The 15,689-nt window shown below is 43.8% G+C and overlaps 1 protein-coding gene across 11 annotated transcripts in view; it reads left to right on the forward strand.

Moving 5' to 3' along the window:
- The window catches only part of SUSD2 (sushi domain containing 2), an 81,970-nt gene that overhangs the window by 29,448 nt on the left and 36,833 nt on the right, over nucleotides 1-15,689 (forward strand). For 4 of the 11 annotated variants that reach the window (XM_045001351.1, XM_045001353.1, XM_045001355.1 and 1 more), the window contains 4 exons: nucleotides 1,008-1,166; nucleotides 2,508-2,756; nucleotides 4,397-4,669; nucleotides 15,396-15,578. In XM_045001351.1, the coding sequence (XP_044857286.1) occupies nucleotides 1,008-1,166; nucleotides 2,508-2,756; nucleotides 4,397-4,669; nucleotides 15,396-15,578 (864 nt within the window). The remainder of the gene's footprint in view (nucleotides 1-1,007; nucleotides 1,167-2,507; nucleotides 2,757-4,396; nucleotides 4,670-15,395; nucleotides 15,579-15,689) is intronic. The other 7 variants (XM_045001360.1, XM_045001359.1, XM_045001361.1 and 4 more) reach the window with 4 other exon arrangements.

A 15,689-nucleotide genomic window follows, 5' to 3' on the forward strand; every position in this document is an offset into this window, starting at 1 on the left:
ACAGGTAATGATCAAGTGATCTCTCTCCTGCCATCCATCTCCACCCTCTGACAGAGGCTAGGAACACTATTCCTTTACCATCCTGGCCAATAGCCATTAATGGACTTAACCTCCATGAATTTATCTAGTTCTCTTTTAAACCCTGTTCTAGTCCTAGCCTTCACAGCCGCCTCAGGCAAGGAGTTCTACAGGTTGACTGTGCGCTGTGTGAAGAAGAACTTCCTTATATTTGTTTTAAACCTGCTGCCCATTAATTTCATTTGGTGGCCCCTAGTTCTTATGGGAACAAGTAAATAACTTTTCCTTATTCACTTTCTCCACACAACTCATGATTTTATATATCTCTATAATGTCCCCCCTTAGTTTCCTCTTTTCCAAGCTGAAAAGTCCTAGCTTCTTTAATCTCACCTCATATGGGACCTGTTCCAAACCCCTAATCATTTAATTTGCCTTTCTCTGAACCTTTTCTAATGCCTGTTTGTCGTCTTAGATTGCTTGTTCTGGTGGGGGTAGGGGGCACTATTTTTATGAAAGTCTGTAGAGCACTTAAAACATTCTGGGTGCTATTGTAGTAGATTCTGAGACGAATTGCTTAGACCTGGCTCACCCCTCAACCTTGTCAACCATTTTATTTTCTTAACTAATTTTCCATTTCTGCCATGACATCCATGACATTATCCTGGGTTGCTGTGTGCTTCACTCACAAGACTGGGCACATATAAGGGACAGGAATTACTCTTCTTGTTGTTATCCCCTGGAATTTGAGATTAGAGTGAGGGATTTTTTAATTTCCTGACTTTTTCAGTGCAATATTGCAATCTCAACATGATGTTAATGGGTAAGAAGGGAGAGGTTTATATATAATCTATACACGTTACAATCCACCCCAAAGAACCATTATTCATATTTATCCTATGTAAACTATGACAGTAAAAATCATAAAATTAACATCTACTTTAGAGGGACTTGGGGCAATGTTTTTAATCGGACTTGTTTTTGTTTGGAAGGCACTGTGGCTAAAGTGACAGGTTTGTCTTCAGTGGCCATACAGGAGAATAATTCTGATGTGATTGAGGTACGCAACTCAGAGCACTCTGGGATGTTGGAGGTCCTGTTGAACAAGGAAGTGATTAGTTTCTCTGAGCAAAGCTGGATGGATTTGAAAGGTTAGACATTGATATCAACCTTGAAAAGGGTGGTTATAGTGTTTCTGCTCCAATCACACTTGTATTCCTACAAGGCCCCAGTGTAGTTAAACATCAGCCCAGATGTTTGTTTGCTCCAGCTCCTGCCTTCGTTTCCAGGTTGAATGGTGAATCTAGGTGTGATTCTAGTGATGACATGAGGGGCAAAATAGCTGACATACAGGATCCCAGCAGCTATGCTGGGACACTATCATAGGTAATGGAATTATCTTCCTTATCTGCATTTCCTTAGCCTAACTGGTGCAAGAGGATGACAGGAGAGGCATGGGTCTGAGCAGAAGTGCAGGCACCAGGGTTAAGAATCCCTTCAAAGAAAGTGCTGAGGATTGGGTCAGTACAGCAGCACTTTGTGTAAATATCCATTATGGTTGAGATTTTTAAAGGCGCCTAAGGGATTTAGGTGTCCACATCCTATTGAAATCAGAGTTCAGTGCCTAATTCCATTGGGTTTCTTTGCAAATCCCAGCCTGTATTTCTATGGTGCCTCTTCTAAGCAATAGCAGTGACTCCCTCTACATTATGGGTGGCACTTGGTTAGAGTGGCCCAAGGGAAAGGGAAAGAGCTGGTGAAGGGAGAAGCTGATGCATATTATGGTTCTCCATTAAGACGCTGTGGTCTAGATTGTGGTATTTAGCCACTGGCCCACACTGGAAGTAATGCCACTCCACCCCAGGGTGTGTAATGGCAGGGTAGTGCCTCAGGAGGCACAGCCCTTCCCTGAGCTCCCCGAAATGCAGGGAAGAATGCACATGGTTGCACTATCCAAAAGGCTGGTGTAGTTCCCCTGTTAGTGGAGATGTGGATGGGGCCATAGCCCAACTCCTCCCCTTCCTCCCCATTCTTTCAGGTGATTTGTGTCCCCAACGGTACATGGAGAAACAGATCGTGACTTTCCCTAGCCCCTCTGTCAGGGGTAAATGGAATAAAAGCTCCTTACTCCCCTTCCCTCTATTCCTTTGCCTATTAGGTCAGGGTCAATTTAGCCTGTGAAAATATAATGGCTAGCTAACTTTTTTCTCTCTCTCTCACATGGATTCTCACAACATGCCACATGGTAACATTCAATTATTCCTCTTCAAAAATAGAGCATGGAAATGTGCACTGAGTGCATTTATGTGACTGCAGTATGACTGGCATTATGATCACTTGATTCTCTATGAAAGCTGTTAATAGCAGTCTAAATATGAGTGGAAGTTTAATGGGAAACTTGCAGTTTTCCCTCAGTCAGGGAACCTTTATGTGGCCACTATATCGTGAAGTATGTGTCATGTATCATCACATGTTTTCTCTCTTTGTTATAGGCCTCTTTCTCTATTCCACAGCTGATCAGAACATCACCGTGATGTTCTCTTCTGGGGCTGGTATGGAACTAAGAGGAAGGGGAGGATTTCTGAGCCTGACAGTCCTGTTGCCAGTGGAGTTTCACAATCACACACAGGGTCTCTTGGGGGTAATGAATGATAATCCAAGGGATGAGTATACCTTCAAAAATGGGACAACCATGTCATCTGATGCCAGCCCTCTGCAGTTGTTTGAGTTTGGAGCTGACTGTAAGTAATTTCCTGGCCCATTACTCCATTTTCAGGTTTACATGAAATAGCTTCAGAAAATCAAAACCACGTATTATTTGCAGCATAGAAAATTAAGCCATCTTCAAAGAGAACAAATCCATTTTGAGCAGCCTGTAGTAGAGAGGTAGGGCCTCCTGTACTCCCGTGGATGAAGTTCACATTCACATGTGTTGGGCCCAGAGCCAAGAAGGTAAGGCCTCCTACACTTTCTTTATCACAGAATGGAGCTTGTAATGCATTTTTGATTTTAGCTTTTCAAAGTTCTCTGTTGGGTGTCCAACTGGAGCCAGCATGAAGTGACTGAAGTCACAATAGTGCTGTGATCTCCAGGATACATGTGTTGTTTCTATTCAGATATATAGTCTTCTGAGAGAGTTTTAGCAAGCATGGACATTTGTGCTAACTGCCAAACTCCTGGACAGAAAACAGGCAGTTTATGCTAGGTAAGAAAGTGTGAGAGAGGCTGTTTTCATCTAACTTCAAATAATCTGCCACATACCTCCAACATGCAAAATTAGGCTGCTCTAAATTTCTCTAAGGATTGATCAGGGGCAAAACGGTGGTGTATACCTCCCCCCTTCTTTGCCATCCATCAGTTCCTGTATCAAGCACAGCTCAGCCAGATTCCAGCACTGAACCCACAGTGAACAGTCCCTACCTCAACAAGCTTCCAATAAAAAATGCAAAAATTAAGACGAGGGACACCCAGGAAGCACAAGATTAGGAATGACTGCAAGGAAGGTTTTGGTTTGTTTGTTTTTTAATGTTTGGATTGTTCTATCTAACATATTTTCACGATATCATCATGGTGTCACCAGGTATCTAATAACCTGTGCAATAATTTCTTTGGGAAAATGGTAGGAACATCAACTTTTTCAAAATTGGACTGACCCAAACTAGTCTAGGTGCTATGGTAATACAGATAATTATAATAATAAATGTACAAAAGAGAATAATCCTGTATTGGAATGGAGAGGGACTAGATGGGATGTAACAGGTCTATGCCGTCTCTAAATTTTTGATCTATGAAATTTGTAGCACAATATGGTGTTAGTCTGGGAAGGTGGGTAGCAGTGTTTGCAGAAGCATGTCAAATGTACATGTGAATCTCTGGTTGATATAGGCTCAGACTCTCCACCAAGAACTAATTACTGAAACATGAACATTTCTGAGTAATTATTCAGCTATTTTTTTAAATACAAATGATAGGGTTTTTGCCACTCTCCAATAGCTTGACTACTGAAAAGATTTGCCTTAAACTTCCTTCAAAATATATATTTTTGGATCAATATCAAGCCTAGAAAATTTCAGTCCCAAAGAAGAATTTTTCCTAATGATAATGCACATAGGAAGTGTTGAAAGAAAGGGACTCGATAAACTTAACTACAGTGCCTGTTATCAGTGGACTAATTATACATTTACATAACATAAAATGAGATAGAAGAACCAATTTTTAAAGCTCTGGCAGCAGTTCCATTATCAGTCTCAACCTTGCATATTTGAAACTGCATTGTGTTTAACTTATGCTGAGATAGTACCTTTGGGAATAAGGGAATGCACATTCCAAATTATATTGGTTATGAACATATGCATAGACATCTCTCTGTTTGTTTCTTCAGGGGTTGTCAAAAATGAAACTTCCCTCTTTACTTATGACACCCAGTTCTTATTGAACAACTTCTTCTATGTGGCAAAGCACAACTCTGCCTTCATACCAGTGTTTTCTCCTTATGAAGACCCTGCTGACCTCCTGGTGAAGGAGATGACCCTGCTCTGTGATTCTGACCCTTTCTGCAAGTTTGATGTCCTTACAACCAGAAGTCTCAAGGTGGGAAATTCCACCAGAGTATCCCATCAGAATCACAAGTGGCTGGTGGAGAGTCTACAGCCAGGTGAGGCAGTGTTAAACAGGGCAGTGCATAGGGGTGAGAGCACTCCATTAGTTAACACCACAGCATTCTGTGCAGGGTTTCAGAATATTAATCATCACTTGGACAACTACATATGAGTTTGAGGATTTAAGTGTAGTGATGTTTTCACCAAGGGAAATTTCTATCTGTTGTACCAAGACCCTCTGTGCATTGAGTGAAAACCTGAACAGGTACAAAGTAAATTGATTTACAGCCTCTGAACTCTTCCACCCCTTCCTCCATCATGAGCCCCACCTTCACTTGTCTTGCCTGAAGGAAAAAAGACCTCTCCCTAGAAAAAAATACCAGAAAACAATGAAGTGTGTGTGATGGTTCTTGGGGTGCCCAGCACTGAGTCACTAACCTACTTGCCTCCACCAAGAGGGAGAATTGCTTTTGCTTATCTGGGTGTTAGCTCCTACTCAAACAATTTCCTCTAGCCTATGCCATCCCTTACTTTGTCTTGCAGGCTAACCCCAGTCTCTGAGACCCTTTGACATGTCCCCTCTGGTATTCAGCCCTTTATAGACTGAACACTCACAGAATTACCAGGTCAGCTGTCTTCAAAGGAACAGGATATACACCAGCTTTGATTATTCAACTTAGTGCTGTGGTGTTATATGAGAAGCTGATCCTGAGTTATCTTTATAGTGAAAATAATCATAAGTTTTATTATCAAAAACATAAAGATTTAAGAGCTCGTGAGTAAGAATAATGGAAACAGGTTACGTGTAAAACAAAATCATAACACTTTCTAGAGAATAAAACTTAATTTAGCAGGCAAACCTTTAGTCTAAGGAAGTTTCTCACCCCAGCTATCTTTTGCAGCATTCCAACCAAGCCTGGTTGATATCCCATTTTCATTAATATAAACATACAGTCCGTTTATTTCCTCAAGTACAGGTTAAAAGGGTGTCTTTTTTGCCTTCATCTTTTATTTCCCAAAGTTCATTGTTTCCCCCAGAGACAGGGCAATCTTCTGTGGGTCAGCCTGTGGTGTCTTGACTTCCCATTCCCTTGTTGATTTTGCATGAAAATGGGACTTCCATTGTGCCAGTTTACATTAGTTAAAATTACATTTTGACAGACAACACACCTTATCTCCTGTCTGGAAGAAACCTATTTTTCTCTTTGGTGACAGACATTTAAACATATTTTCTGAATATATGCACAACTCCTTAAATATCATCCATACATGCATCTCATGATGATAATGAGGATGAGATCATCCTCATGAGATTGAGGATGAGACTTCACATGAGATCATTTATGGATAAATACCATGCGTGCTAGGAGTAGTGAGTTTGTCAGGCCTGTTGTTTGTCAGGCTGTTACACAACAGTGAACCCTTTGCCAGTTGGTACTCAGGGATTCTTAGGGTCATAGTGAGCCACCGATATGCTCCCCACCCTTCCCCTTTTAGCTCCTGTTCTCATCTCTGCGCTTTCTTGTGTTGCCAATTCTTGTGGGATGGCCTTTGTTGGGTCCCAGGATCAGAGACTGCATGCAAAGTATGCAATAGCCTCCTTGTCAGACCTCAGCTTATTTATACAACAAGAAGTCCCTGAAATACTACAGGAAATTCAAACAATATGGGATTTGGGTTAGCCCTATCATGTCCTGAGTATCTGAGCCCTCTTAACCTTTATAGTCAACTCCTTTGAGAGAACACACTCTAGTCCAGGGGTAGGCAACCTATGGCATGCAAGCTGATTTTCAATGGCACTCACACTGCCCAGGTCCTGGCCACCAGTCCGGGGGGGGGGGCTCTGCATATTAATTTAATTTTAAATAAAGCTTCTTAAACATTTTAAAAACCTTATTTACTTTACATACAACAATAATTTGGTTATATATTATAGACTTATAGAAAGAGCCTTCAAAAATGTTAAAATGTATTACTGGCACGTGAAACCTAAAATTAGAGTGAATAAATGAAGACTCGGCACACCACTTCTGAAAGGTTGCCGACCCCTGCTCTAGTCTGATCAGTGCTGAGGAAACCATCTCTTGAAGCAAGTAACCCCAACAGTAAACACTGTGTCTCTAAACTCCTTTTCCTGAGCCAGGTGAGCAAGAAGTTGATGAAGAACCATCCATAACAGTCTCCAGCTACACCTCATGTCCACCAAGATCCTGCACCCTTCTCAGTCCGATTTTAGACCAGTATCTGGCGGAGAGAGTGTTGGTTGTGCAAGTAGTTGATCTCCTGGCAGAGTACAAACCTCCATAATCCTATCTCTGAATCCCTCAGCAACATTTAACACAGTTTACCTGGAGATACTACTGGGAGTCCCCAGAAACATGACAGGAGTAAGCAAAAATGTCTGGAATTGGTTCACAATCTGCCTCTCAGAATAGTCCCAAACGGTTGTGTTGAGCAACTGCAACTACATTTGTGAAGTTCAAGGTTTGGTGCTCTCTCCCACCCTACTTATTATGGCCTCAATTCTGAAAAGCACTTAAACATGAACTTAGGTACTTTCCTGAATTTGGGAATCTGGGTAACCCCAGTAAAGTAGATTGTGAGATACCATGTCCTCTAATGCCACTAGTACATAGCTGACACCCCTTCTTTCCATCATACCACATATTCAGAGAACAGTCTTCCAGCAGTTCAAATGCCTAAGCAAGATCAGTGCCTAGATCAAAAAAATAGCTGGCTGAAGCTAAACCTTGCAAAAGAGAAATGAAAAGTGGAAGTGCCAAGCTTTTAATCTTTATAACAAACACTCAATGGGCTATGCCTGGCTACCTCAACAATCATGTCTTGCTCAAATTATTGGACAAGGGTGAGGCTCATGAAAGCCGGAGAGAGTTTTCTCAGCAGACTGGCTCACAACTGAGAAGGTCCCCTCCTCAAGAAATTAGAAGGACCACAAAATTAAGGATAAACATGTAAGACTCATCACTGTGCCAACAATATTAATAAAATGCACCTTTCCCTCTCCTCTGGCGGAAGAGAGGCAAATATGGACATGCGTTAGCCAAAGTTCCTTTGCCAATCTGCAAGGGCCCTGTGACAAAGTGCAGGGACACCATGTAATTAGCTTCATGATGTTCTCAGAGTAGATGCAGCCATGTATTCCACTTAGGTATGTGTGCATGCCTAGCATGCTGGAGCTGGAGAATTTTGCCTAGCCTTGTAGGAGGTAGCTGTCACACCTCATGCTCACAGCCACTCCCCTGGCTAAATGAGGCAGCACAGCCAGTGTCTTACGCTATTGTTTATGTTTAGTTAGTACCCTTAGTTAGTGTTAGTTAGATTTAGTTAAGTATTTCCTAGGTAATACCCTCACTGGGGTTTAAACATTGTCCGTCATATGGGGGAGCAATCCCCAACAATGATCCCCACACACGGTCCTTCATGTGCTTGGGCGAGGCCTATGTCCAAGAGTGGTGTTCAATTTGCAAATTGTTCACAAAATGGACTGTGGTGGCTAGGGACCTTCACTTAAAGCAGTGTCTGCTTTGATACTGAGGCCTGCATCAGATCAGAGCTTACCCTAGAGTTCTGCAAGTGCTGCAGTTTCGCATTCTTGAGCCAGTGCCTCTCTGAAGAGGCAGAGGAGCTGCTCCCCGTTGAGTGTACTCAGGAAAAGGTTTCATGCACCAAGGGCAAGTCATGCCTGACTAACCTAATTGCCTTCTATGATGAGATAACTGGCTCTGTGGATGAGGGGAAAGCAGTGGATGTGTTATTCAAAGCTTTTGATATGGTCTCCCACAGTATTCTTGCTAGCAAGTTAAAGTACGGGCTGGATGAATGGACTATAAGGTGGATAGAAAGCTGACTAGATCATCGGGCTCAATCGGTAGTGATCAATGGTTCCATGTCTAGTTGGCAGACGGTATCAAGTGGAGTGCCCCAAGTTTGCAGATGACACTAAACTGGGAGGAGTGGTAGATACGCTGGAGGGTAGGCATAGGATACAGGGGGACCTAGACAAATTAGAGGATTGGGTCAAAAGAAATCTTATGAGGTTCAACAAGGACAAGTGCAGAGTCCTGCACTTAGGACGGAAGGATCCCATTCACTGTTACAGACTAGGGACCGAATGGCTAGGAAGCAGTTCTGCAGAAAAGGACCTAGGGGTTACAGTGGACGAGAAGCTGGATATGAGTCAACAGTGTGCCCTTGTTGCCAAGAAGGCTAATGGCATTTTGGGATGTATAAGTAAGGGCATTGCCAGCAGATTGAGGGACGTGATCATTCCCCTCTATTTGGCATTGGTGAGGCCTCATCTGGAGTACTGTGTCCATTTTGGGCCCCACACTACAAGAAGGATGTTGAAAAATTGGAATGAGTCCAGTGGAGGGCAACAAAAATGGTTAGGAGACTTGTGAGGAGAGGCTGAGGGAACTGGGATTATTTAGTCTGCAGAAGAGAAGAATGAGAGGGGATTTAATAGCTGCTTTCAACTACCCTACTCCAAAGAGGGTGGCTCTAGACTGTTCTCAGTGGTAGCAATGACAGAATTAGTAGTAATGGTCTCGAGATGCAGTGGGGGAGATTTAGGTTGGATATCAGGAAAAAAAATTCACTAGTAGGGTGGTGAAGCACTGGAATGGGTTACCTAGGGAGGTGGTGGAATCTCCTTCCTTAGAGGTTTTTAAGGTCAGGCTTGACAAAGCCCTGGCTGGGATGATTTAGTTGGGTTTGGTCCTGCTTTGAGCAGGGGGTTGGACTAGATGACCTCCTGAGGTCCCTTCCAACCCTGATATTCTATGATAAGACTAATTGAGACCACTCCAGATCTCATGGCGACTCTTCTGTGCCCACCAGAAAGAGTATCAATTGGCATGGTGTTAATGTTGGCACACTGGATGGAGCAAGTCCTTCCATCCCATCCCTGGTACTGTGTATGGAGGTCAGAGACCCTGTACTGTTGACTCTGGTTCTGGCCTCAGAGTGTCCACTGAGTCTGGTACCAACAACAGTGATGCTGTTACCAGTTGTTTCCACTCTGGCAGTGTATCAGGTGGCAATGGACCTCCTCTGCCTTTCTGTCCGGACCATATCCAGTGCTTTGCCAGGGCTATGTTGTTTACAAATACCATTGGCCGGGCAGGCTGCTGAACCTTTGGGTCTGTCAACACTGTATCCTGATATTTCCCTGCTGCAGAGTGTGGAAGTGAGGCTGGTTCTGGGCACAGTGAAAAGGATCTCCTTGGTACCGGGAAACTCCTTGGCATTGCATCTTGCAACACCAGTGTTACCGTGGCAGCATTCACCACCCTCTGCGTTGGCACCATCAGCTATGTTGGTACCACTGCTGACTTCTAGGATGACAACATTCCTGGCACCAGAAACAACAGAGGCGCACTTAGTGTCAGCAGTACCATTTCCACTGTCAGTGCCGGTCTCTTGTTTTTGTGCAACGGATTAATCAGACCGGTTGCTTGCACCCTCAGGGCTGGCTTCGCTTTTATCCCCAGAAACCCAAGACTCCTTGGTGTTGAGTTCAGGATGTTCTTCCTCCTGCTCTCCATTTCCTGGCCCATGTTGAAGGCCATTCATGGAGCATCATGAGTACTGGGATTGGCACTTGTCTTGCGGTTATGATGGGGGCCCCTAGACTGGTGCCTACGGGCCACCAATGCACTATCCTTATGCCCAGGGGCCTTCATGGAATCCATGGGACACTCCTCAGCTGCAGAGGTCCCACTCCACATCTCACTTTAAGGTGAGATCACTGGACATGTCAGTTACAGGGGCCAGTGACCCACCACAGGTTCAGACACCATTGAGCCTTCTCCTGGCAGAGCCTCCATAGTTGCCCCATCCAGGTCTGCCAGTATAAGAATGGGATTCAGTCCTAGTGTAGTTTAACTGCCTCTTTATCATCCCAGGATGATTCAGCGGTGCCCAGCTCTTGCTCTCCTTCAAAGTCTGAGGACTTCAAGGCCTACTAGGACCATTCGCAGTGCATGGCTGCTTCCCTGGGTATCTAGGCGGAGCTCCTCCAGGAGAATACCCATAAATTGTTGGATATTCTGCCACTGGGAGAGTGGTCCTTTCTATTTATGATGTGCTCCTGGAGCTTGCAAAGGTTCTTTGGACCATGCCAGTTTCGGTGCCACCTACTGCAAAGCGTTTGGAGAAATGCTGTTTTGTCCCAGTGCAGGGATTTGAGGGCTTTTATTCCCCCTCAGTCCCTAATTCTCTGGTTGTTATTATGGTGAATGACAGAGCTCAGCTGGCCAGGTTTAAGTCCACTCCTAAGGACAAGAATTCTAAGAGGATGCACTTAATGGGTAGAAAGATCTACAGCTCCTCTTCTCTGCAAATGTGGATTGTGAACCAGAAGGCATTATTGTCCAAATATGACTTTGTGAATAGGATGGCTATTTCTAAATTTGCAGACCAGCTGGAATTTGCAGACCAGAGAGGAATTTCAGGCGTTCATCAGTGTCTTGGTGGCCAAGAAGTGGTTACAGTCCACGCTGGATGTCAGAGACACTTCAGCCACAGTGATGGCCCCAGCGGTGCCCATGAGATGGGTGTCCTGGCAGCGGAATTCGGGCATTGCTTCTGTCATGCAGCAGGCTGTAGAGGATTTGTCCTTAAATGGCCAGGTCTTCTTTTTGGACAAAATAGCTAAGACTCTGCACTCTTCCAAGGATTCTAGGGCTACCCTACATTCCTTGGGGGTGTATACACCATCAGTGCAAAGGCATCACTATGGTGGTCAACAACAGCAGTAGTAACAATACTGTCAGCAATGCACCTTTGGGCAGCCTTTCACTCCCCTAAAACAGTTGCATTACCCCAGAAAGAGACATACATCCCAGAGAAGGAGACACTCAGGTCCAAGCACCCATTTTGATTTGTTAGTCTAGAGCAGTTCAGTTGTTTCTGCCTTTACCCTGTTCCTTCCATTTGGGGACAGGCTGGCTTGCTTTCACAGTGTTTGAGGCTTGATTATCACCAACAGCTGAGCCCAAACCACTGTCAGATTGGGCTATTCTGTCCAGTTCCTCTCTGCACCTCCCTGTCCCTCTTTGGGGACCCATCTCATGAGATACTGTTCCTCAAGCAGGTCCGGTCCCTACTGGCTTTGGGAGCTGTAGAGGAGGTTCCTCCTGAACACCAGGGTCAGGGTTTCTATTGCCGGTGCTTTCTGATTCCCAAATCCAAAGGACAAGTAAGACCTATTCTTGACCATTGCAGTCTCAACAAATAGATACATGAGGTTCCGAAGGCCACTGTATCAATTTTCATCCCTGCATTATCTCAGAACAAAATTTGTTTGTTGCTCTGGACTTTCAGCGTGCTTATTTCATGTGGTGATTTTGCTGAGCCACAGAAAATTCCTCCAGTTCCCTCATGGCAGAGTGCCATTTTCAGTGCTTCCTTTTTGCCTCTCTTCTGCCCCCCGGGTTTTTACCAGATGTACGATCAAGGCAATGACATACCTTAGAAAGAAGGGAATCCATATCTTCCCATATCTGGATGACTGGCTAGTGAGGGGCAGGTTCAGAGAGGAAGTACTTTCTCAAACACACCTTACACTGCACTTACTTGACCATCTGGCTCTCATCCTAAATATCAGAAAGTCAGTGTTGGTTCCCACTCAGAAAATCGAGTTAATTGGGGCCCTAATAGACTCTACAAGTTTGAGAGTGTTTTTGCCAACCAACAGTTGCCACTTTTGTCTAGATCTGCAGTCTCAGCCTTCCACAACAGTTCAGATGTGCCTGAGGCTCTTGGGATACATGTCTTCTTGCACGCAGATGATCCAATTGGTAAGATTGCATCTTTGCCCTCTTCAGATGTGGCTTAGGACAGTTTATCCTCCATCTCTTCATCCCTTGGATAGATTGATCAACTTCCCTCCATTGGCCCTTGACTCCTTGCAGCTGTGGACGCTTCAGGAGAATGTACATCAAGGCGTTCCCTTTGCCCAGCCCTCACCAACCAGGTCTGTTATCACCAATGCATCTCTGACAATCGACCTGTTTGATACAATGGACATGTTTGTTCTGATCTTGGGGAGTACCACTCCAGGATCGCTGACTGATACCTTTCATCTTAGCTGGCATTTGGCTCTGCTGTATGTGTTTCCTCTGATCCCAATCATTCCACAGGTCATCCTCAGGCTGAAAGCGGATCGGGCCAAGCTCATCCTTATTGCCCTGATGTGGCCGAGGAAGTATTGGTTCTCCATCCTCACGCTATTGATTCAGCCTCCCATAACCTTTCTTCTCCAGTCTGACTGGTTCACACACAATCACGGTTGCACCTTGCATCCCATGTTCAGTTCCCTGCATCTCACAGCATGGCTGCTCCGTGGTTGAATGAGGTGGAAGAGCAAGGTTTGGTGGCTGTTAGATACATTCTACTCAATAGCAGAAAGCCCTCTACCAGAATGGCCTATTTGGGGAAACAGAAGCAGTTTTCTGTGTGGTCATTGGCCCTTGGAGTTCAACCACCACTGGCCTTTATCTATGACATCTTGGATATTTGCTGTATCTTCAGTCATCAGGCCTTGCATTTAGCGTATTGAGGTTGCATCTGGTGGTGATCTCAGCGTTCCATCCCTCCATTCATGGAAGATCAGTCTCTTCCAGTGCCATGATAGCAAGACTCTTAAAAAGGCTTCTTCGTTGCCATCCTCCAGTCCTAGAGCCAGTCCCTTTGTGGAACCTTAACACAGCCCTAGTAGTGTTGATAGGCCCTCCGTTCGAGTCTCTGGCATCTTGTCCCTTTCCTCTTTTATGTCAGAAGACTGTGTTCCTGGTGGCCATAATATCCGTAAGGAGACACAGAGTTGCAGGCGCTGATGCCAGAGCCTCCTTATACACAATTCTACAAGAACAAAGTAACTTTACAGCCGCACCCAATTTTTTTGTCTAACATGGTCTCTCTTTCATTTGAACCAGGCAGTATATGTACCTGTTTTTTTCTGAAACTACATTCATCTCCAGAGGGGCAGCATCTCCACACATTAGATGTCAGATGATGTATAGCCTACGTGCATAGGAATTAACCGTTTTGTGCTTCGCCTCATTTGTTTGTGTCATATGCGGATTGTAAGAAAGGGGCAAGCAGTCTGTTCACAAACAAACTCTAAGTGGATAAAATCCTGTAACAGCACAGCACATGAAATAGCTTTGACTACGCCTCCTCAGCAGGTGCAAGCTCATTCCATGAGAGCGCAGGCTACGTTAATAGCGTTACTAAGTGACGTCTCAATATTGGATATTGAAAGGCTGCCACGTGATCCTTGATACATACATTTGAGAACCATTAAGCTATTATCGCATCATCCAGAGCTGATGCAAACTTTGGGAAAGTGGTCCTGCAATCCTTGTTTAGATAGACTCTCTGAGTCCCATTGTCTGTGGATACTGCTTGTGAGTCACCTAGTGAAATAAATGGCTTCATCTACTCTAAGAAATGGTTACTTACTGTAACTGTGATTCTTTGAGATGTGATGCAAATGTGTATTCCACAACCCACCCTCCATCCTCTGCATTGGGGTTTAATCTCCATGCATTCATTGTGAAGATACTGAGGGGGGGGAAAGGCAATGTTGCCTCATACAGACGGGTGGGGCTATGAGCACAAGACCTAAGCACTGCCTCCTACAGGTACTGTTACACAAAATTCTCCGTCTTTGGTGCACTGAGCACACACATACCTACATGGAATATATATCTGTATCATATCTTGAAGACCCACAGTTATAGTAAGTAACCATTTCCTCACAAAGGACCAAGTAGAGCCCCAGTAATCTACCCCAGTCTCCTTACAGTATGGCATAGGACACTCTGACCAATTAGTGTTCATATTTGCTTTTCTTCCTCTTGACAACTGCAACTAGTTCACAGTCACGTTTTGGCAGCATTAATGGAGACAAAGTTAAAAATTGTCAGCAAAGAAGATACCTACATATGTAATTTAAACTTTTGTCTTCATTAAGTAACAATACATTTGCCAAAAACAGGCTTTCAAGTCCCCAAATAAAGAGAATTTAATTTAAACATAATCACAATTTTGTCCACCATAGTTTCTCTCACTCCTGCTGTTACTGCTTCTGAAGTCCAGAAACTCTTGTTCAGTAATAGAATACGATAATTTTTAAAATGTGTTCTTGTATCTTCTGTGTATAAGATATAGTTTTCTGTTATACATTGTTTTTACAGCTCTAAAGAGAGACAAAGAAAGAAGAGGCAACATAGTAAATCAGCTCATTTGCAGCTAAAAAAAAAGGGGGGGGTTAGATCTCTATTGTAGAAACAATGGAAGAATTGTAGAAACAGATTGTGAAGGGTCACGTGATACCCGGAGCTTCCTTTTCAAACTTGGATTATGTGAGTTCTAGTTTACATAATGAAAAGAATAAAAAATAAATGCAAAGTAATAGATACCAACCTCCAGAATATTTGGGATCAGAAGTATTTGCCAGGCAAATACTGAATTATGATGATGTTCCACAACCTTGTTGTCAGAAAATACCCATGATCCACTGAAAATCAACGGGGTTGTGGGTGTGACTATCAATGGAACTACTCACCTGCTTCATGTTAAGTTAAGGTTGATCATGCTAGTTTATTGCTCCCATTTGTTAGCTCTGCTAGACTAAGAAAAAATCTTTTACTCTTTTTCAATTATATTAAAATCATCATGCAACTCCCTGGACTAGCTGTGCCAGTCAAACTAAAAGACTTTCACCTGATAGCTGTTATCTCCTTTTCTTAGTGGTCTGTTGTGGCTGGTTGGATCACCCCACCACTGGGAAAAAAGAAGGGACTAACTACCTGTTGGCCTCAACCATCCGATTTAGCTGCAATCAAGGATACAGGCTTGCTGGATCAGAAGAACGAACCTGCCAGTTGACTGGGGTTTGGTCAGGTGACACAACCAGCTGTTTGCCAGGAACAGGTATATGTGGGTGTGGATGTGGTGGGTTTTTTTCTTCAATATCACAAATTTTAATTACAAATTGTTTACGTAAACATGGCCATTTCAGCAATGGCAAGTGCTGAAAACCAA

The sequence above is a fragment of the Mauremys mutica genome, unplaced genomic scaffold (assembly GCF_020497125.1).
Source record: "Mauremys mutica isolate MM-2020 ecotype Southern unplaced genomic scaffold, ASM2049712v1 Super-Scaffold_100434, whole genome shotgun sequence".
Taxonomy (NCBI): Eukaryota; Metazoa; Chordata; order Testudines; family Geoemydidae; genus Mauremys; species Mauremys mutica.